The sequence below is a fragment of the Pituophis catenifer genome, unplaced genomic scaffold (assembly GCF_029215685.1).
Source record: "Pituophis catenifer annectens isolate HBS135680 unplaced genomic scaffold, rPitCat1.0.hap2 SCAF_1, whole genome shotgun sequence".
NCBI lineage: Eukaryota > Metazoa > Chordata > Lepidosauria > Squamata > Colubridae > Pituophis > Pituophis catenifer.
In genome coordinates this window covers 243,380,593-243,402,627 of record NW_027256881.1, presented here as the reverse complement: position 1 = coordinate 243,402,627, position 22,035 = coordinate 243,380,593, and the positions used below count along the sequence as shown (strand labels likewise).

Here is a 22,035-nt window from a genome sequence, read left to right as displayed (position 1 = left end):
CCATGGTCACGTGACCAAAAGTTGGACGCTTGGCAAATGACTCATATTTATGATGGTTGCAGTGCCCTGGGGTCATGTGATTACCTTTTCTGACCTTATGACAAGCAAAGTCAGTGGGGAAGCCAGATTCACTTAACAACTGTGTTACTAATTTAACAACTACAGTGATTAAACAACTGTGACACAGCAAGTATGGTCTTAAATGGGGCAAAACTCACTTAACAATGTCTCACTTAACAACATAAATTTTGGCTCAATTGTGCCCATAAGTCAGGGGCCATCTGTACTACTCTGGTGTACTTTCAAAAAATCAGGACTCATGTTCTTAAACCATGATATTAAAGTGCTTCTCAAGGAAATACACGGAAGTGGAATAAGAAGGAAAGGCTGTAATACATTTACAAGATATGGCCAATACTGTAAAACAAAAAAAATATATACAAACACTCTTTTGCCATCCATTTTTAAAAGTGCAAACACATAAACAAAATCTGGCACACTGAAGGAATTTCGTAGAAAGATCCCAGATGAACAATAAGCACATGTAGGGCAATGACTTTGTTAGTGAAGCTGTAAAGCATCCTGAACTAGTGATTGCACAATCTCTCCCCCACACCCAAATCAATTGAACAGGCAATGCTAAACTGGCAACTGCTCAAGCAACTCTTCAAACGTGATGCAGTTTGAATAACCATAAACAGAATGTTATTAGTAAACATCCGTCCTGCTCAGCTGCCCCCACCCCTTGCCAGGTGTGATTGCTGGCTTTGATAACCATAGAAAGACAAAACCATTCAAGCTATAAAGAGGAGAGAAAAGTGAGAGGCTAAAGCATTTGCAATTTTCTTGTAGCCGGAAGCTACTCCCACCAATGTAAGAACATTATGTCTGGAGACCTGCTTGACAAGACCAGGCATTAAGCACAAAAGAGACCTTCAAACATACACACCCTCGGGATTCAAGCTGGACACCAGGGGATTCTGGAGGTTCCGTGGATTGCCGAGGAAATGCTTGGCTGTAGGTCTGGGAGGTGAGTTTCGGTCGAGTTCCAACCAATCTAAGAAAAATGATAGTTTAATAGAGCTTCCTTGAACCCAAAGGTGCATTTCTTTGATCAGATTCGCTTAGAGACCATATGATTCACTTAAGAACTGCAAGGATTCACTTATCACACCTGTGGCAAAAACGGTCATAAAATGGGGCAAATCTCACTTAACAACTGCCTTGTTTAGCAACAGAAATTTTGGGCTCAATTGTGGTCGAAAGTTGAGGGCTACCTGTAATTTACTTCTGAACCTGAATTTGAAGCCTGATAATTAGGAAGGCAAATATAATCCACAATATCTTTTGCACTTGATGGGTTACGCCAAGATAGGGTCAGGGAAATCAGTACCGGTAGATCAGCAGGTTTCACAACAGCTTTGGCTCAGATAGACAATACCAATTTTTCAGGAAGTTTAACTCAGGTTAAGTGACAGCTAGTCTTTATGGTGATTGTTTATTTAAACTGAGATTTTTGAAGGCTACGCATCAGGGTTATTATCACAATACTCTTCACTGTTTCTTCTAAAGCAGAGATGAGAAGTTAACACAGATCGAATCTCCATACTATTTACTCTAAATTCTAGTCAAGCACAGATCCTGTGTCCAAATGGACACACCCTATGCAGTTTTCTTGGAAGGCTAAGTATGGATTTTTAAAATGTTCCTGGTCTAAACTGCAGTCTCGGAATTCCTGATAGTCTCCTATTCAAGAACTGCTGTATTTTTCGGAGTATAAGATGGAGTTTTTAGTTTTTGGGGAGGAAAATAGGAAAAAAAAAAAATCTGCCTACCAGGTATTCATCTGGCTAGCGCCCTTAGTCTGGTCAGTTTCAGCACATTAGTTTGCTGGTTTTGAGTGCGTGCAAGCCAGGTTGGGGATAAAAAACAGCTTCTAAAGCACAACTGATCTTCAGAGAGAGAAGCAATGAGAAAAAGCAGGTGAAGCACGGAAGATCACTTCACTCGCTAGTGCGTTAAGCTTCGAAAAAGCTACATTCAGAGTATAAGACGCACCCAAATTTTCAGCTTCTTTTAGGGGAGAAAAAAAGTGTGTCTTATACTCTGAAAAATATGGCAAGTACGATTTAGCCTTGTTTAACTTCCAAGCTCACATAAATAACAGTAGTCAAGTTCTGACACCTGCTGAGACCAATCTGAAAAGTAAAAAAGTACTGTAGAAGTAAGAAAGGATACATATTTCAAATACCACTACCAAGACTACAATGTTCAACACTTATGTCTTTCTGCTGCACAGAAAAATTAAAATCTGTATACATATCATGCCTATTCCCCCAAAAGCAAAACACATCTGAAAATGGACTAGGTTGGATGTAAGGTAACTAGGGTTGAATTTCCTCTTCTTGAATTGTTATGCTTAACTTGGAACCTCCACGGTGCACTATCTTGTTTCAATTTTCTGCAGTTTTAGTCCACTCAATAATGCACTAAATACTCAATAGGGCTAAGCCTCCACATCTATCCAGAATTTTTTTTTAAAAGATGGCCAATTAATTGTTCTTTCACATGCTCCATATATTCAGGGTATACCAAAAGCCCAATCACAATTTGTTTTATAGATTAAAAAAAAATCTGCAGAGAAAATGTTACTGTACTTCAAAGGTTATGCATTGAGTGTAATGGATTTAACAAGTAAGGAAGTATTTAGAATAAAATAGCAGCCAATTTGAGCATTTAATGAAACTTATAGTTGGTACATTTGTATACAAAAAGGATTTGTTTTTGCTAGTTAGTTACTTCTCTGAAATATGTTTTCACCTTAAGTTTGAATAGAAGTTACTTTCATTCCACTATTTAACTACCATTTCTATGGATTCTATTTACAGCTATCAAAAATGGTTTGATGGAAACACTAATGATAATACTCTTTTTTCTCACATCCTAGTGCTTTCTAGATATATTGGTTAATGCTTCTCATAATGCCTAGCGACATGGCCACTACCTGTATAATCTATAAAGTACCTCTGAAGGGGTACCAGATTGGGAAAGCCTTAAAACAATTCTCCTGTCTCCCTCCTTTTTTCTGCCCACTGAGTTATATTCTGACCTCCATTTCTCTGGTGAGTTGCCAACTCTTGGCTAATTTGATCCAGCTGCGATTCTGCCTCTGATCTGGCCTGTGGAGTAGTCACCATGGCTCCTGTCTGCTGGATGAATTGTTGTAAATTACATTGCCTGAGTTCCTTATTCAATTCCTCCAGCTCTTGGTTCTGGGCCTGAAAGACAGAGGAGGAACAGGCAGAATAAATTCCAAATCTCGTCTTTATTTGAAATAATAATCTGAAATTGCAGGGAATAAAAGTTTTTTTTAAAACTTCATCTAACCTCCATCCAAAGTTTAACTCTTTTCTCTTTGTTCCTCAAATATGTAGTAGAAATCAATCAGAATTTTCAAGGCAAATGGTAAATGCTATCAAGACACGCCCATCTGATCCTTCAAAAATGGAGGAGACAATTGTCTCTTTTGTTATGGAGACAATTAAATTGGCAGCCCATTGTCTGGTATTACCTGTGATGGTGTTTATTGAGGGAGCTGGATAGATGTAGAAATACTTCAAGGCAACTTATTATAATATGTAAAATATCAAAATGCTCATAATCTCAAAATCAGCTCTCCTCCAGTCAAATTCGTTTTGGCAAAGGCAGCAAAGATAGTCTTGTCCATCTCACACTACATCACACTGGTCAGTCTTCACATGTTTTCCTCATTTCAGGGATTTGATTAAGATCAGCTGCTGTAAAACTATCTTTATTTACAAAGTTCACAACTTGGGCATCCTCCTGGATTCACGGCTGTCTTTAGAAGAGCACTTGACGGCCGTGACCAGGAGGATTTTTCATCAGGTTCGCCTGATTCGCCAGTTGCGTCCCTTTCTGGATCGGGACTCGTTACGCACGGTCACTCATGCCCTTGTCACCTCCCGCCTGGACTATTGCAACGCTCTCTACATGGGGCTCCCCTTGAGGAGCACTCGGAGGCTCCAACTGGCGCAGAGTGCGGCCGCGCGGGTGGTAATGGGAGCGACATGGCGTTCCCATGTAACACCCCTCCTGCGCAAGCTGCACTGGCTCCCGGTGGTCTTCCGGGTGCGCTTCAAGGTTCTGGTTACCACCTTTAAAGCGCTCCATGGCTTAGGACCCGGGTACTTGCGGGACCGCCTACTACCACCAATAGCCTCCCACCGGCCGGTACGCTCCCATAGAGAGGGGCTCCTCCGGGTGCCGTCAGCCAAACAATGCCGACTGGCGGCCCCCAGGGGGAGAGCCTTCTCTGTGGGGGCACCTACTATCTGGAACGAGCTCCCCCCAGAGATACGGAGGATCCCGGATCTGCGCACCTTCCGCCGCGCCTTAAAGACCTTACTATTTCACCAGGCCGGCCTGGCCTAATTTTCCCCCTCTTTTATAAAAGATTTTTAAAATTTTAAATATCTTTTAGTATTTTATATATTCAATTTTAAATTGGTTTTAAAAGTTTGGGGTTTTAAATTTGTCAGGGCCAAAATTATTTAATTTGATTTTATTCTATTTTTTAAATTTTGTATTGTATGTGTTTTTATTGTTTGGCTGTGCACCGCCCTGAGTCCTTCGGGAGTAGGGCGGTATAGAAATCTAATAAAATGAAAAAAAAATGAAAAAAAAGTGGAAAAGAGAGGGCCTATATCTATTTTATCATGTACGTAAATAATTCAGTGGACAATGCTAATATTCTACCGTAAAGGAGGAGAAATGCAGGGAGGAGGGCGTATCAGTGCATATAAAAACATGTTTTACAGACAGACGCTGTTTCTAATGTAGTCCCTATGTTAAAAGAAAGACAGAGAGAATCTAGGAATCTGATAACCAGCAACATTTCAGTAGGAGTAGGCAACAGATTAAGAAAGTATTTAGACAAAAATATCTTTGCTTCATAACTGTGCATCCAGTGGAACTAAGCACCCAGAACATGAATAATACTCTAAATAATGTTAAATAAATTACGGGCTTATTATATAGCTGTGCAGAGAATGAAATATGATGCAGGGTTGCAGATAATTTCAGTTTAGAAAGTTTAGAAAGTCTAATCTTTTGCTTTTCTCATCCATTCATAAGTAGTGAAGATCTTTACTACTTTACTTTAGATAGAGGACATAATCAATTAGTACAGATGCCACACTGGATGAATCTTGGAAGAAGTGAGGAAGTAGACAATAGCTAGAAATCATGTGTGTGTTCCTATGGAGTTCTCATTTAGTCAGCCTCCAATCAAAAAAGGCCAACAAGATAGCATATGTATGCTAGTCATATTTTGAGGAGTGAATATAAATTGTATGGTGCAAGAAGAAAAAAAAATGTTTATTCTGGGAATAAAGAACTGTCTTGAATCTCCCAATAACCTAGTACAATATGTAGTTACACTTTCCTTTCAGCAAGAATGGAAATTTTCAGATGTTTCTTTGATCACAAAATAGCAAACAAAACTTATATCAAAGAAAACATATTATGGGATGTGGCAGATTTAGAATACATCCAATGCTTTAATCTTCATATTTACTGAAAAATAAATTCATTTAAAGACTTCGTTTATGCCTGGCCGGGCTACTACCAGTATACTTCAGGCATTATATTCTTACATGTCCATTATGCCATAAAATAAAAAGCAACATGATCTTTCAAAACAAAGAACTGTGAAGATAAGAGGTTTATATAATTTACAGAATTTCTGGTCAGTATAAACAATGAATGTGCTGATTGGAAATATTGGGCACTGTAGTGCCTCCATATCAGAACCATAGGAAAGGCAAAATTAGCTTACCTCATGCAATTAATGATAATTAGCCATCCCCCCTCTGCTCAAATCTCATAGGACATGAAAGTAGGTAAAATTGTTTTAACAGTCACCTAACTTTTAATTATAAGATAGCTTCATGATGACATGGAGCATATATAAAAGGTGGAGAGAGAAGAAATTAATATCCAGCTTAAATTAAAAATGCAGTTTAGTTATTATGTTGATTTGCAACCTTTTTGTTTGGATCACATTATCTCATGCTTGAACATAATTTGAAGGTGGTTCCCAAAGAGATCTACTGTAAGCTTTTAATTCTGCTTTTGTAGCACTATCATGGAGAAAACACATGTACAGAGCAGAGATGCAGTGTGGAGTATCTGTTGCCAAACAGTCATTAGAAGCAAGCAAAATCAGAGAAGCATATCATGAACATATATGGTGGAGAACAATCCTTTGTACTCACACATGGCTTGCTAAGAAAAGGATCATTAGCTCTAAGCACAAACCTGCAGATTGTACTCTGCTTCCTCCAAGGCCTTCCCCACTGTATCCAGGCTGCTTTCAAGCTGGGCAGTTTGCTTGGCCTTGGCTTCCAGATCTCTCTTTATTTTAGCTGCTATCCCCTCTAGCTCAGTTGGATTCTGGGTAGACGTTTCCTTGGTCTTCTTGGCTCTCTCAGCCATTTCCCACTGGATTTCTCTTTCCAAGGTCTCTGTTTTTACCATAAGCTCATGGATTTTTTTGGTGTACTCCTCCATTGTGGCTCTCAGGCTGTGCACTTTCTCCCGCCGCTCTCTTTCATGCTCCTTTTCTGATTGTAGCTCATTCTGCCAAAATTCTTCCTCACTCAGCTGGCTCTCATTTTGGTGGATCAGCTGTTCCAGCTGCAAAATCTCATCCTCCCGATAAGAGCCTTGACTGCATTCCCAATGCCTGATGTCCATTTCCAAGGCATCACCTTGCATCTCCAGGGTGCAGAGATGCTCCTGTTGGTGTAGGACAGTCTTGAATAGCTCCTCTTTAGAAAGTATCCCCCCTCTGGCTCCATCTCTAACACACATCGGGTCCTTTCTGGGCTGTCTCAGCTTGTTTTTGGCACAGGCATCACTTGAATTCATAGGACCCAAGTTGAAGGTTAAAGATTTTTTGGGTTGCCTGGTTCTAGGTACTTCTGTACTGAGTGGTCTAGGTTTAATAGGCAAGCTAGCTCTGACAAACGTCCTCTCAGGTATCTGGGCAGCATTGTCTGAAGAAGGCCTCTCTATGAGGCTGGGGCCAGTACGTTGCAATATAAATTGCACATCTTGAGCATACTGGCCACATTTTGATAGAGACTCTACAGGACATTCATGTGGGAGAAGCTGTCTCTCCTTCTCACGTAGTCTTTGGATGAGAACATAGCGGCCGGTTTGACCTGAGAAAACAAGACAGATATTATGAGGATAAGATTTCCTCCCTACAAAAACACCAGTAAACTTCCTTTCTCCTATCCAGCTATATCAGGCTCACATTCCACAGTAATTTTCCTTGCCAGCCCACACCCATTACCACCTGAAGGTAAAAAGCTTTGGAGAATGGGGCAGCTGATTCCCAAAGCGACATAATTAAGCCTGTGAATAGTTAAGTAATAAGTAGAATTCCAATGGTCTTTTTTTCCTTCTTTAATTGCATCTATATACCTAAAAAGAAGAAAACTAAGATCATGGCTCCCGGCCCTCTCAATTCCTGGCAAATAGATGGGGAAGAAATGGAGGTAGTGACAGATTTTATTTTCCTGGGCACCAAGATCACCACTACAGTGTTGGGGACTACAGCCAAGAAATTAAAAGGCGCTTGCTCCTGAGGAGGAAAGCTATGGCAAAGTTAGACAGCATACTAAGAAGCAGAGACTTCACCCTGCCAACAAAAGTGCGTATAGTCAAGGCTATGATTTTCCCAGTTGCAATGTATGGTTGTGAAAGCTGGACCATAAGAAAGGCTGAGCGCCCAAAAACTGAGGCCTTTGAACTATGGTGCTGGAGAAGACTCCTGCGAGTCCCTTGGACTGCAAGGCGATCAAACCAGTCAATTCTACTTACCTTCCCAAGCCTCCTTTTGGCGTGTGCTGCTAAACCGTGCTGCACAGCTGATCATCGGAAATACCAGTCGGAAGAACCGGTAGCTTTTTTTTTACTACCGGTTCGCCCGAACCAGTAGTTTTTATCACTACCGGTTTGCCCGAACCGGAGCAAACTGGTAGCATTTTATCTCTGGATTGTAGGGATGCTATACTATCAGGTCAGAAATACCATTTGTTCAGTGCCATCATATGTTGGAACTGTCACTGAGGAAGTAGTTCACCTGTATTTCCACTCAACATTTAATCTCTATTTTCTTCAATAGAGTCCTTTTTTCTTTCTTTCTGTAGTCGTTCTATAGCAGTATTTGCACTCAAGTTTCCTTTCCTTTTATGCCCTTTCCCCTCCCCCTATCTTCTTTTGACTGTATGAATAGCAGTCTGTCCCAAATTCAACATCACCTTCTCTCAACATTTCATTATAATCAACCAATTCCATTTTCTTTCAAGATTCTTTCCTTTACCGTCTGAATACATGAAAGGACGTAAGTTTAAACTATGTATTTAAAACAAACAGCTTTTAAAACAAACAGCCCTTCTTCCAACCAGTTATTCATAATCATTCCCATTCATGCCTGGTCACTTTCCCTCGCTTGTACTTTCCTTTTATTTCCAGACTTCTATTCATGCCATTTAACAAAAATCCATCCCACCCTACCTCAACTGCATTCATTCAAAATGTTATATTCCCAAACTTCAATCTTAATTTGTAACATAACTTAAACACTATTACCAACCCTTGAATTCCTACCTATATATTTACCTAAACCAATCTAGATAAGTCATATCCTGTACTTTCTGATACTGAATTTTGCCCTTTCATTAGTAATTAAATTTACATCCTTACTTCCAGGCATCTATTCATGAATTTCATTCCACAATTTCAGAAAATACCTTCATGCAAATCTATTCTGTCCTTTCTTAATTTCATTAAAAATAAATCATTTGTGAATTCAGGATTTTTTATCTTTCATTTCTTTTACATTCCACGTAGTAAACATCTGCATATCACAGTCATTGCTTACTGACCTCTGATATGGTTTTCTTGGTTTTGACATAATGCTTTTTAGTAAGATAAAGGAGCTGTAGTCTAGGTGACCAGCTTTTGTTATAGCCATACCACATGCTGTGTTCCATGTTTGTATTATGAACATATTCATAATATGTTCAGTTCTGGCATATTTTGGCCAGCATGCTATGAACACAACCAAAGTCCAGTTTTACCCTAGACTTGGCATGATCACCCCCGTTCAATGCAAAGTAGGATTCCAATCTAAAGACTATCTTGTAAGCCAATACAAAGTTTTCCCCTTTGATTTTTTTTCCTGCTGCCACATGGTCACATGAGTGCAAACAATGTAAGGAAGGTGCAATGTAAGGGAGGAGAAAAAGGATTTCACAGCATAAAAGGATATTCTTAGTTTGTGAAAACAAACCTTTATTAGTAAAATCTGTTAAAGATGGAGCAGATGAACCAGTAGAAATGAGTATTTGAAATAATTTTGCAAAACTCGGCAACAATAATTTCTAACAGTGTTTTTCAACTTTGGCAACTTTAAAATGTGTGGACTTCAACTCCCAGAATTCCATAGCCATAATTGTGGGAGTGGGAATCCATATGTCCTAAAATCATCATGGTTGAAAAATGCTGCTTTAGAAGAAAGAAATGTCGACAAAATCTACACCGCATTGTGAAAAAGTATCTATCTAATCATTCAAACTGTTGTATTTATGCAATTGTCAATTGTTTACACAAACAATTTCCTCTTCCCTAAGACATGGATATCACATGAACAAAGCACTATTTTTCTAATCATTTTTTAAAAAGAGTTTTGGACAGGAGATTATTCTGCAATTCTATATACACTTATGTTGGAAGTAAATCTCCTCAGTGGTAGATGTTTCTAAGTAAATATGCTTAGGCCTGGACTGCATAAATCCTTTTAGACATCATGCATATAAAAACTACTTACCAATGGCCCGTGCCAGTGCTATGACAACTTCCTGACACGTTGTCTGATCTGAAACACCACATACAATCCGCTGGACTCCATCTACCCAGACTTTCAACTCCATCACAAAAAGGTAGAGAGGATTAAACTTTCTGGATCATTTCTGTGATTTGTTCCTACAACAACAATTAAAAACACAAATAGAAATGTAAGCACAATATGTTTTTTAATTTCATTTACATGTAAGCAGTATGGAGCAAGGAAACATAGAAGCGGTGCTTTGGAATGCTTGAACATGTCTTCTTTCCACACTTCACATTTCTAGCTCTTTTGCTCTAAGAGTTTTAGGTAGAACACTAGTTCAGATGAAAGGATTAGCCATAAACAAACAAAACTTTTCAGTTTCAATGCTTCATATTCTATCCACTACTCCAAAATGTTACATAATATAAATATGAATGTTCAATAAGCCAGCAACGCCTGACTTGAATCTTTAGAAACCAATCCAATTATGTTACTAACTACAATTAGGCTATTTTTGCTTGTGTGTGATTTCTCAAATACAAAACAGTATTGGGGCCTTAAATCAATGAAAAGTAACAGGACTGGTACAATGTAATTCTATTTTTTTTTAGCCATTAGCTCATTGCAATAATGAGCAATACATGTTGCCTACATGCTACCTGTAAGCATAAAAGTGCTGAAATGAAATAAATTGCTCAGTTTAAGAGGCAGCTGGTAAGCTGTGGAGGTGTAGTCAACTAAACATATATGGATATATAGTGGCTTTAACTTCTACTGCACATACACATATAATACAGCATAAACCACTAATGCCATAGACCTAGAATACGCCAGGCAGCAAAAATACCTGTACATTAGGTTACATGCTATTAATTGCCAGAAATAGGTTTTGCGTAAATATGAACTATTATTAGCAGAGAGATTAGTAAAAACTACTAATGTCATTTCCATTCTCTTTAAACATCAAATAAAATGATTTTATCCCTAGCAGTAATGCCGTGCTTTTCACATTTACTTAAAGCTTTGGAAGAAAAATGAGTAATTCAGTTGTTTTTTCAATTCCAGAGAAACTGGATTGGGTTGGAGAATGAAACAGATCCATTCTAATAACTTATAACAACTTATAAAGAGCTAAAAATTAGTACAAAGCACTTCACAAAGCATTTCTGTGAGTTCTCCATTTCTTTCTTCCAATTTTAATTAAATGTAATTGGCTTAGTTTTCCGGTATCTCAAATAACAAAAACAAACATTGCATAGAATTAATGTTGAATAATGCAAATATGATATAAATGAATCAACCATCAAAACTGAAAATTATGAAGACTTGGAATTTCTGGGCTGATCATCAACTTGTTGGAATTTAGCCCTGACCAAAAAGACAATACCGCACCTGAAAAATGCTTCTCCCAACTAGAACAACATGAAGCAAATACATGACCTGAAAAAGGAGAAAACAAATGAAACAAAAACAATAGTTAACAACTTAATAGCCGGCAATCAACACCACAATACACAACTAAAAAGCCACACACAACCAGGCATCATATAAATACCACACACAGAATTGTTGAAAGCACACACTCTGCTAGAGAGACATTTGCTCCAGCATGAGTCCGAAAGCTCGGAAGCCTAAACCTCTGGCCCCAGTGACCAACTCAGATTGGATCCATTATCCTGGGACACATATATTTGCCTTCATTTGTAATAGAAGAACAAAACAGATCCATACACACAATGTCTGCAACCTGTTGAAAATGCTTTTTAAAAAGTATTATTTATCTATCTCAGCTTTTTCTCACCTACTTCAAGAACCAGGTTTTAAGCCGTATCTTATTTTGTTGATAAAATGGGCAATTTTTAATAGGCAAATGGAAGCCAGCATAACATAATCCTCCTTTAAGGATTTTTAGTGGCTAAGAACAAATAAATGTAATTAGGTGTAGATATTTGTATAGAGAGGGAAAAGGGAAATATTGGGGTACAACATACTTTAAATTTGAGGCATCTTAAAATACTCCACTTTAAATTTAAAATGCTCTGTTTTGAATTTAAAACAGCTATTGTGATCTTGCCAGAAATATTTTGATATTATTGATATTCCTGGAGGCTGGATACAGATAGAATTAGAATGAACTAATAACTGAAGGATGAAGTTACTGGTAATTCATCAGAAAATCTTGTTCCATGACTTCAGGACTTCTAAAAAGTACATTTTTTAAAGGATGGTTGTCAATTTTTGTTGGCAATGTGAGAAATTCAAAGGCTCTCTGACTTATCATCTGATCTGTTCTATTCTGGTTCTTTTTTGGTTTCAGGTCCTCACTTCTGTAAATTCAACTATGGCAAAAAAAAAAAATTCTTAACTGTCATGTAAATGTCATGCTTCAAAAATGTAAATGTCATGCTTCTAAAATACATACTTTGCCACTATATGCTACTGTGTATCGCGTGGCTATCAAACATGAGTATTATATTATTGTTGCTTTACTGGCTGTTGTCCTGATTGTTTTATCTTTGAAATTTTATTTTATTTTGGTTTAACTTGTTTATAAACTGCCATGAATCTATATGATTTAGAAGCACGTCTATTGTGAATCGATAAATAAGAGTTGAAGATCTATTCTGAGGTCATATTGTTTTCTTAAGCTTTGAGTCCTTTCTGTTTTGGCTGCCGTACAAGTCAAATAAAGAAAGAAATGTTTGCCCCTAGCCAAGTCAGAATACTCCAATGGAATGTTTTCATGGGGATGTTTTGTTCTGGGTGTAAAGTGAAACGTATTTCTTATTTTTGCACACTTACATTCGCATGGATATTTCCAAAATCATCCTTTTTCAGGGTAATTTCTTTAAATATCATGTGTTTGGGAGAGTCCCTCAAACAGAGGAACATTTTACCAGAATACATCACATTATACTGTTATCTAATGGATGAGAAGATTCATTTCAATTTCAGGATGCTGATATGTGGGGTTGAGCAAAGTCCAAAGGCACAGCCTAATAGGAAACAATCAGGCTTGGCCAACATACTTTGGACTCAAATGAATCATAAACAAGAAGCAGCAAATATAGAAGCATTTCCAATGACAACAAACTAAAACAAAAAATTATGTAATAAATATGTATAGAATATTATATTTTATAGGAAGCATCAATATCATTTTAGAACAAAACAAATGTTACTCAATCAGTAGCAGAAAATCCTTAAACTGAACTAAAATATTAACAAAAGAACAACAATTTTTTCCCCTCAGCATTCTCTTGAACCTGAATTTAATGAATAGGGTGTATTATATAATTTTTAAAAAATTAAAATCATAGCAATTCATTTAAGAATTACATACTATTTTCCTCTACAAGCTATTGGCTATGAACTATTAAAGATCACAGACATTCTTTTCCTGTCCACTTAATAATCCACCCAGCCATTCCTCATGAAAAATCCCCATTCCCAGTTGATCTGCCTCTATAAACTGTTGTAAAGAACTTCTTGACTTTTGACTTATAATCTTATTATATATTATATTCTTATTTATGGTGCCAAATATAACCTCTCCCCACCCACTCATGAAGGCACTGTGCAGAAAGCTGAGCCAATCTCTTCTGAACAATAAATGGAAAGATACTATAAATAAATACCTCTATTAACATCAAGTTGTTAATGAAGCCACTTTTAGACTTCTTGAACTACGAGATATATTATTTTGATTTTGGGATTTGATGATTAGAATTGTATGAGATTATAGAAATAATATAGACTACTGATAATTTTAGAGTAAAATCTGCATATATTCTTTATCTATACCAAAAAAAGTTGAAAGGCATTCTTCCTTTACTTTTTTTTGCACTTTTTTGTTGCTTTTTATCTCTTTTTTTCTTATTTACTTTTTATTCATGTTTTTGATACTTAATAAATTATACCTGAAAAACCTATCATAAACTAAGATAACAGAGAAGTGTTCTTAGATAATTACTTTGAATTGAGAGGTTATTTTCTTCTGCCACTTTAAAAAAATGTTATCTGTACCATGCCACAAAACATTATAAAGTTGCATCTTCCAAAATTTAATAATTTGTCAGAGCTCTAATTTGAATCTCTAGTATGTTCCTCCTGTACTGGAAAAAATATTAATTCACAAATTTGTGGTCATTTTTCCAATCATGTCTTATTGATAAATATGACTGCTCTGTTAACAGTACAATTCAATGGAATTGACAATGTACTGTATTTTTCGGACTATAAGACGCACTCCCCCCCCCTCAAAAAAGTGGGTGGAAATGTCTGTGTGTCTTATAGAGTGAATATTGAAGGGGGGGAGGAGAGGGAACCGATCAACTGTTCTAGCTGGCGGGGATCGCCACCATCATCGCCTATCGCTGCCGTCCATTTGCCGATGATTGGCAGCAAAGGAGTGGTAGCAAACGGGCCACAGTGATCTCCACCACCTAGAATAGCTGATCGGCGGTATTCCAGGAGGTAAATCCAATTACCAATCAGGTCCAGTGTTCTCCAGCGGCGGCAGTGGCTCAGCTCAGTTGACCAGTGGTGGGCGCAACAGAGAGGAGCCCTGACAAGCTACGGGCTGGGGCTGCGATAATGTGTTGAAACTGACCAGTCTGTTTGCTGCAAGGACGCCAGTCAGATGAATGCCGGTATTACTTTACTGTACTTTAAATATAATAAAAGAAAAATGATTTAAGCTTTTCAAGAGATTTTGTATAAATTTCATCACCAGGGAGGAGGAACCTCAGAAGTTTCAACTCAATCCATAGAGCTAGAGCCTAGAATAACCCAGCCTAGCACCTCCCATTGTCACATTATGGAGAAGTACCCTTTTACAATTGTTGAAAGACAGAAAGCTTAGCAAATCTACATATTCACTTCTTGAGAGAGATAAAGATACAGTTGGGGGAGGTGGTGGAAGAAGAGAAATATTGAGTGCATAAATAGCAGGAACATGCAGGTGTTTTAGCATCCAATCCAATATATGCCATATATATATACAAGTAACTGTGATTGCGTGTGTGTCTAGTATATATACCACTATGCAATTAAGGGCTTTTGTGCTTCTATATAGTCCCCTCTCCTAAATGAATTACAATAACTGAAAAGGTGGGGGGAGGGGCTTTATTACTTCGTTTTATGAATGTTCCATAGTATCGGAAGCTTTTGTCTCTAAATCGCTTATTTACCACCTGTAAGATTATCTGCACATTATCTAATGTGCAGCTAAGTTGAACTTAGCTACCAAAGTTTAGCTAGTCAGAGGATATCTTTTGCTGAAGACATAATTAGAAGCTCATATTTTAGGTGAGGTAAAGATTATTTTCCAGTTGCAAAATAGCTTTGCCATTCCTCAAAAATGTTTTGATTCCACAAATGTTTCAGTAAGAATCTCTAAGCATCATCCCTCCTTCCCTCCCATCCATTCAAATAAAAATAGTTGCACAGTTACACATTATATTGCAGAATCATTACTCACAAAAGCAACTGAAATGTTTTAGAAGTAGGGAAGGCATAAGCAATTTATTGGACCTGTTCCAAAGGGATCACACATCTTCCTGTCACCAGAGACTATACAAAAGTTTTTAACTTTTCTTTAGATCAGAGAGAGAACTATGAAGGATTTGATCCACATACAACTATTAGCATCTCTTCCCACTCTGCATTCCCAAGCAGACTCAAAAGGCTTAAAGAAGTTGTCTCTGCCTTCCTTTTCCACTGTATTCCCCCACCCCCCAATTACTCATTTCTTCTCTCTTCCATGCTCAGGAGTGTAGAATGTTCATTTCTTCCAGCAAAGTGCAGATATCAGCAGGGAAGGAAATTTCCATTTCTTTCTTGGCTGGATCTGAAGGGGATTATACCCTCATGGCCTTTTCTAATCCTTTCTCCACTGTCCCTGGCAGCGTGGTCCTGTAATGCCACCTTTCCACTCCCCAATCAGATCCTTATTCCCTCAGAACTGTTAACAGATGCCAAGGCCAGAACATGCAGCTTGTCAGGAGGTATAAGTTGTGAGGATACTGTAGCTGCAATTACTGAAAGAGGAAGAGACATATACATCCTATTACCTCCCAGGATCTTTCTGAGGTCTGGGTAGCTTTCCAAGTGAATGAAATATTTGCCTCTTCTGTGCTGGGTCAACAATATACACAGCTTTGAATACTTTTTTCCTCCATCAAAACAGGGAGTGATACAGCGGAAGTATTTCAGATACAAAGATGACATTCCAATATTAGGAGGGTAGAGGAAAACAGGATGTATCTTCAGTGTGGGCAGAAGCTACACATAAAACAGGAGCAGACCAGCGTGTGTAAATGTAAGAAACTGTTCGGTTCATTTGGCATCCAGGTATATCCGGGGAAGAAGTTCTGTAGAAAGCCACATGTGGATTTCAACAGCAAAGGGAGGGCCTTCCAGAAATGCTAGTTCCTAAAAACCTAAGTAGGAGGCCTAGCATGATCTACATGTTCTTTGAAATGGTGCTGAGTGGTCTGAAGTTCTGGAGAAAATGGGAAGACGCTGGGATGGGAAGCATTAAGTAGCAGGTTCAGGCAGTGATTGTGGGTGTGCTGAAATGATGACATCTGATTAAAGATATGACCTGAATTATTTAGTGATCTTAGCCTCAATAAACTATTAGGTCAATTGATAGTTAACCTAGCAATACATGTAGCATTTGTTCTCTCTGTTTACCATCCCACTGTGTATGATGGACACAGAATAGGTGACATTGTACATCCAAGAGATGATATAGAGATTTCCAACAATGTGCTGCAAAGTGTGTGAGCTTCTATCAGAAACCAGATGATTAAGCAAGCTGTGTTTCTGGTAAACTTGTCAAACAAATAGACAAGATGTCTCAGAAGTAAAAGGGAAGTTACAATAAAGAATCAAATAGGCCAGCTTAGAGCCAGGTCAGGCACTGCTAAATGATCCAGGCCCCAGACACAGTAATAAAAGTTTAAGGAAAATGTGTCCCAAGGTCCCTGATGAGATGAATTTGAGATAGATGGAGCCACTTAAGATGTCCCAAATACCAGCTTCAGAGGAATGGCCCAGAGTTACCTTATTTTTTACCTTTGATAAAAATAAACAAACAAACAAACCTAGCAATCAGGCACCTCAGGCTTACATGCAGCTGGATCTAGGATCTCCTCCCAGCCCTCTTCAATTAATATTGAATAAACTTCAATGAATTGAAATAATACAATTTATCAAGATTTATAACAACCTAATAAAGAAAAAGAAACCAAAAACAAACACCTCCCTACTCCTTAAAACCTGGACCAGTTGATGACATATTTAGATTTCTGGACTGGGATATGACTGCCCACTTTGGACTCTGGCTCTTTGGAACTCAACAGTGGGTAATCTCCCCAAAGATTTGGGAATTTGCTCCTATATGTGCACACAAATGACTAGCCTGCTGCTGCCTGTTTTTGCTAAACCCTAAGTAATGCTCCTTGCAAACTACTATTTGGTATTTCTGCACACGTGGCCCGGGAGAGGATACTGAGGAGAGGAGAGCCAACATCACTCCAGTTAGTTTGTGGGTAAGAGGCACGATGTAGTAGAAAGAAGAATCAATATCACTTTAATGTGAGACCACAGTAAGACATGGAAAAGAAGATGGTTCCTTTTAAATTTCCAAAGTGTCTAGCTGGCTAGCTGTCAAGGAAGAGATAACAGGTTTTTCCCATCAGACGACAGATATATATTGTTTGTTTTGATGCAGTTCTCTTTGAGGATTTGCTATTAGAACAGCAGTTACAGTATAAAGAAGAAAAGTGAAACACGTAGAAAAAACAAGATACACAAAAATTATCACCATAGAAAAAATGAGATATACAAAAATTATCACGTCAGTTAATAGTTGGGTAACATTTAGCATGAATTATGGCCTTACAATGTCTTCCCATGGAGTGAACTAAGTCTTTTAGTTCTGCAGCTGTTATAATGTGAAACCAATATTGAATGATTGCTTCTATTAACTGGGTTTTATTGCTGGGTCGCTTCTGACTAACAAGTTTATTTAGTCGGCTCCATAGATTTTCAATTGGGTTAAGGTCTGGGCTATTCCCAGGCCATTCCAGCAGTGGAATATGATTATCTTGAAACTCAAAAAAAAAAGTGGTGTTGTTAGCTATCAAACCTCAAAAATACACTTTTCCCAAAATGTTTCCACAATTTTGGCCACTACTGTATAATCTATAATCCAGGCCTCCATTATATCTACACACAGGTTCTATAATTAAGGTAATCCATGCAAATGATTCACTTCACTTTAAGAGAAGATAACATTGTAAGGGATAAAAACCCAGCCTTCTACAAATCAGCACTAATGGGAGATAAGAAGCTCTCTTTGTATGTGTACCTACAGCATCTAGTGTTTACCATTGTTACTTATGGTAATTATGCCTTCTAGGTCCTTTCCCAAAGTCAAATCTCAATCTAATTTCATTATGTGATTTATAAACATGAAGAAAATTGTGCACCTAATGAGTTACCAACAAATAGTAGATTGGGAAAGGTAAGGAAGGAAGAAGACAGCAAAGCAAGGCAAGGTAATGTTTAATCATGTGTACAACTAGGAATCTATACATATTCAGATTGAGCTCCCACACACACCACAATGCCCTCCAAGAGTGTGAAAATGCTGGCATTTCTTAGATGGGAAAGCCAACATGAGAAGTCAATGACAAACCACCTCTGTATTATTTCCAAGAAACAATGTCTATGTACTTGCGATCAAGTTGAAGGGATCTTCACTAATCAGCTTCTGCAACTCAGGCCTCTCTTCAAGGGGCTCATTAATCTACTAACCAAGTATTTACAGAATTTATATATAACAGCTCAGGGAGTACACCAAAAGAGTCATTGTGGTATAGAGGTTAAAGTGTTGGACCAGGAGCAGAGCGCACCAAATACTAATTTAGTATCAGTCATGGAAGTTTACTAGGCAATTTTGTGCTAGTTACTCATTTTCAACAATACTAAAATTTCTACTTCCTTATCGATTCAAATGCAAGGTGCACCTTTCTAATTTAGTAAATAACAAAGGAAAACAAAAGGCTGTATTTTGAGGATGTTAATTATTCAAACAACAAACTGACAGAGAATATTTTAATTATAAACCTTTTCCTTTTCTCTAGCCTGCCACAACTAAGTCAGCACTTAAATCAGTTATTTTTGGGTCCACTTCATAGTTCTAAGTATTATGTGGCACGTCCTATAAAGAATGCTACATTTCCTGAAAGCAAAACAGCAAATAAAAAAGGCACGCAGTTATTACGAACCATTCAATGCTTCTCTCTTTCTAAGGAAGAAGGAAAGTCAGAAATAAATGGTGGAGTGGGGGCAGGGGAGGAAGCACCATTAAAGAACACAAGCTGCTGCTAATTGCAGCTGTGTTCAACCAGCTATTTTTACATACTTACATTATCAAATTTGTTCCAAACATTTCAAACAGGAAAAATTATCTCGACTTACTGCTTCGTTGCTGTCCTGCCCTAGTCACTCATTTACCCGTGGCAATCATTAACCAGCCTTCTTTTGCAGTACTATTTCCATACAAAATGTAGGAAAAACAGAACGAACTACATTTACTTTTAACATGCAATTGTTTTCACTAAGAATGAAAAGGGAAAAAAACTCCTTCCAAACAACCTGTGTGATCAAAATTGCTCTTTCCTTGTAGGTAATATCACAATGCTCCTTTATTCCCTGCTCTGCTTCCTGTTGGCTCGGCCCATGTGATATACACACAAAAACTATTTCAAGCATTTCAAGAAATTTATTTTTTATCTGGGGTTTTGGTGGAAAATTCCACTCACCAGGTCCATAATTGCCCAGGGTTCCAATCTTCTAACTCAGTTCAAGCTACCAATTGAGTCATTCTTAAAAAGTAAAGAGGCACAACAGCACTTGGAAAGTGGGCAGTTGTATGACTGAACAGATGAATTTGTTCGAAATAAGTTCTGCAGACAATGTTATTCCCATATGAACAATATTTATCCTCTCTACAGATTTAAGGACTGAAGAAAGAAGCTTAAAGATAGCAGCCAGGAAAGATAACAAAACAGGCAACATTGCTCAATAGCAATGATTGTTTGATAAATAACACATCTCTGCTATAAGACCAACTAGACCAGTGAGGGCAAACCTTTTCTGCGCTGAGTGCCAAAAAGGGAGCGTGCACGCACTCGTCTGGGTGCTTTACGTGCGCTCGTTGAGGCCGCAACCCAGAAGAGGAGCTGCCCAGGGCACTTACACGCACCTGAAAATGAACTTCCGGTTTCTGGCACGTGCATGTGCGCCGGCCAGCTAACCTTTCAGGTTTCTGGCACGCATGCACACGTGATGATCAGCTGGCCAGTGTGCATGCTCATGCAGGAAAACTGAAGACCAGCTCTTCCAGTTTCTGGCACTGCTGTATGCAAAAGGCCAGCTGATCGTCGCGCGCACATGCACGCCAGAAACCCAGAAGAGGAACGAGTGATGCTGCGCGTCACTCCAGGCAACATAGCTCCGGGTGCCACTTTGGGCACGTATCCCATAGTTTCGCCATCACGGAACTAGACTGCCCTTCAGAGAAACAAAAATGGAAGACAGTGGTCCCAACAGAGTACGAATGGGATCAATATGCCATTAGGTATTGGAACAGTCACATTAATAGCAATAGAATAGAACTGTTGTATTAACAGCAATATAATGGTAATACTGTGACCAACATGGAGAGAGAGAGAGAGAGAAGGATGGGAATGGAAGAAACTCAAATTGCCATCAGAGGATTAGAGCTAATTTAGTCTAGTGATTAAGACACCAAGCTAGAAAACTTGAGACTGTGAGTTCAAGTCCCGCCTTTAACTATGAAAGCCAGCTGTGTGACTTTGGGCCAGTCACTCTCTCTTAGCCCAACCCACCTCACAGGGTTGTTATTGGAAAAATAAGTGGAAGGTATGTATGTTCACTGCTTTGAACATACAGTGAACACTGTTAAAAAAAAAGGTTGGGATATCAATAAATAAATTAGCACTGAGAAGTGTTCTAGCAACACTGCATACCTATAGCAGTTACCGTAAGAAAATCTCCTGAAATTGCATTTTTTATTTCCAACACTACCCTGACTCCCATTAATTAGTCAGTTTCCAATAAATGAACCATTCCCACAGGTGAGATATTAAGAATGTAATAACAATGTCACTATTCAACATATCGGAGAAGGAAACACCTCTAAAATAACAGCTGTTATTCTTAAGTTTATGTTCTGTCAGTTCCAGTATCTGACTTAATCCCAAATATACTGAGTTATATGACCATATGAACTCAACTTTATCTTCTTAAAAACTTCAGATAGTAATGATGCCAAATACTTGGAAGAAGAAAAATTTAGACTCATGTTGAGTAGAAACAGAACAGTGAAAGAACTGACTTTTCCCCAACCTTATTTTTAAAATATATGATCTCAAAGTTTCTGGAGTCAAAGTTCAAATGGCTGTAATCAGGCACCACACCCTTCCCTCAATCAGCTGATCCATTAACAAGTCAACTGGAGTTGCAAGATAGCATTAGATTTTGGTTTTTTGTATGTCTGAATCTGTAACCTCAAATCCTTCTCTAAAAAGCCCTGAAGAAAGATACAGGTAGTCCTCGAGTTATTAATGTAATGGAGCCTGCCCATTCCATTCTTAAACTGAGGATTAGTGGGAGTGAATCTCGTACGTTGAACAGGATCACTCCCTTTCGCCCATGCATTTGCTAATTGAATGCACAGTTCGTTAAGTACACATGAGGTATTTCAGGGTAGGGAATGCCATGGGAGGGGGGGCCTCTCCAACCACCTAAAATACCTCATGCTCCCCACAACTGCTTTCCCCCCCCACAACCTGCCATGCCAGGTTACTTACCTTGCCAAGATCTAGCAAGCTGTCTGCTCTCTAGCCTCTCAGACACGTGCGCCCCTCTGTAGCTCCGTTTAGGCCTGCACAGGCCTCACCCAGCACTTTGCAGGCCAAAATGGAGGTTTGGAGGGGCAAAAACACTGTTTTGGTTGGCAAAGTGCAGGACAAATGTTGCAGAGCCTCTGTGGTTGTTCGTAAGGGCAA

The 22,035-nt window shown here is 38.4% G+C and overlaps 1 protein-coding gene across 2 annotated transcripts in view; it reads right to left on the bottom strand.

The window, feature by feature from the left end:
• Window positions 1-22,035, bottom strand: part of RASSF7 (Ras association domain family member 7) — a 56,915-nt gene that overhangs the window by 1,260 nt on the left and 33,620 nt on the right. The window contains exons 2-5 of one of the 2 annotated variants that reach the window (XM_070957377.1): window positions 9,923-10,077; window positions 6,340-7,247; window positions 3,110-3,278; window positions 950-1,057 (exon numbers count right to left, since the gene is read on the bottom strand). In XM_070957377.1, coding sequence (XP_070813478.1) covers window positions 950-1,057; window positions 3,110-3,278; window positions 6,340-7,247; window positions 9,923-10,025 — 1,288 coding nt within the window. In that variant the 5' untranslated portion in view covers window positions 10,026-10,077. The remainder of the gene's footprint in view (window positions 1-949; window positions 1,058-3,109; window positions 3,279-6,339; window positions 7,248-9,922; window positions 10,078-22,035) is intronic. The other variant, XM_070957378.1, reaches the window with a different exon arrangement.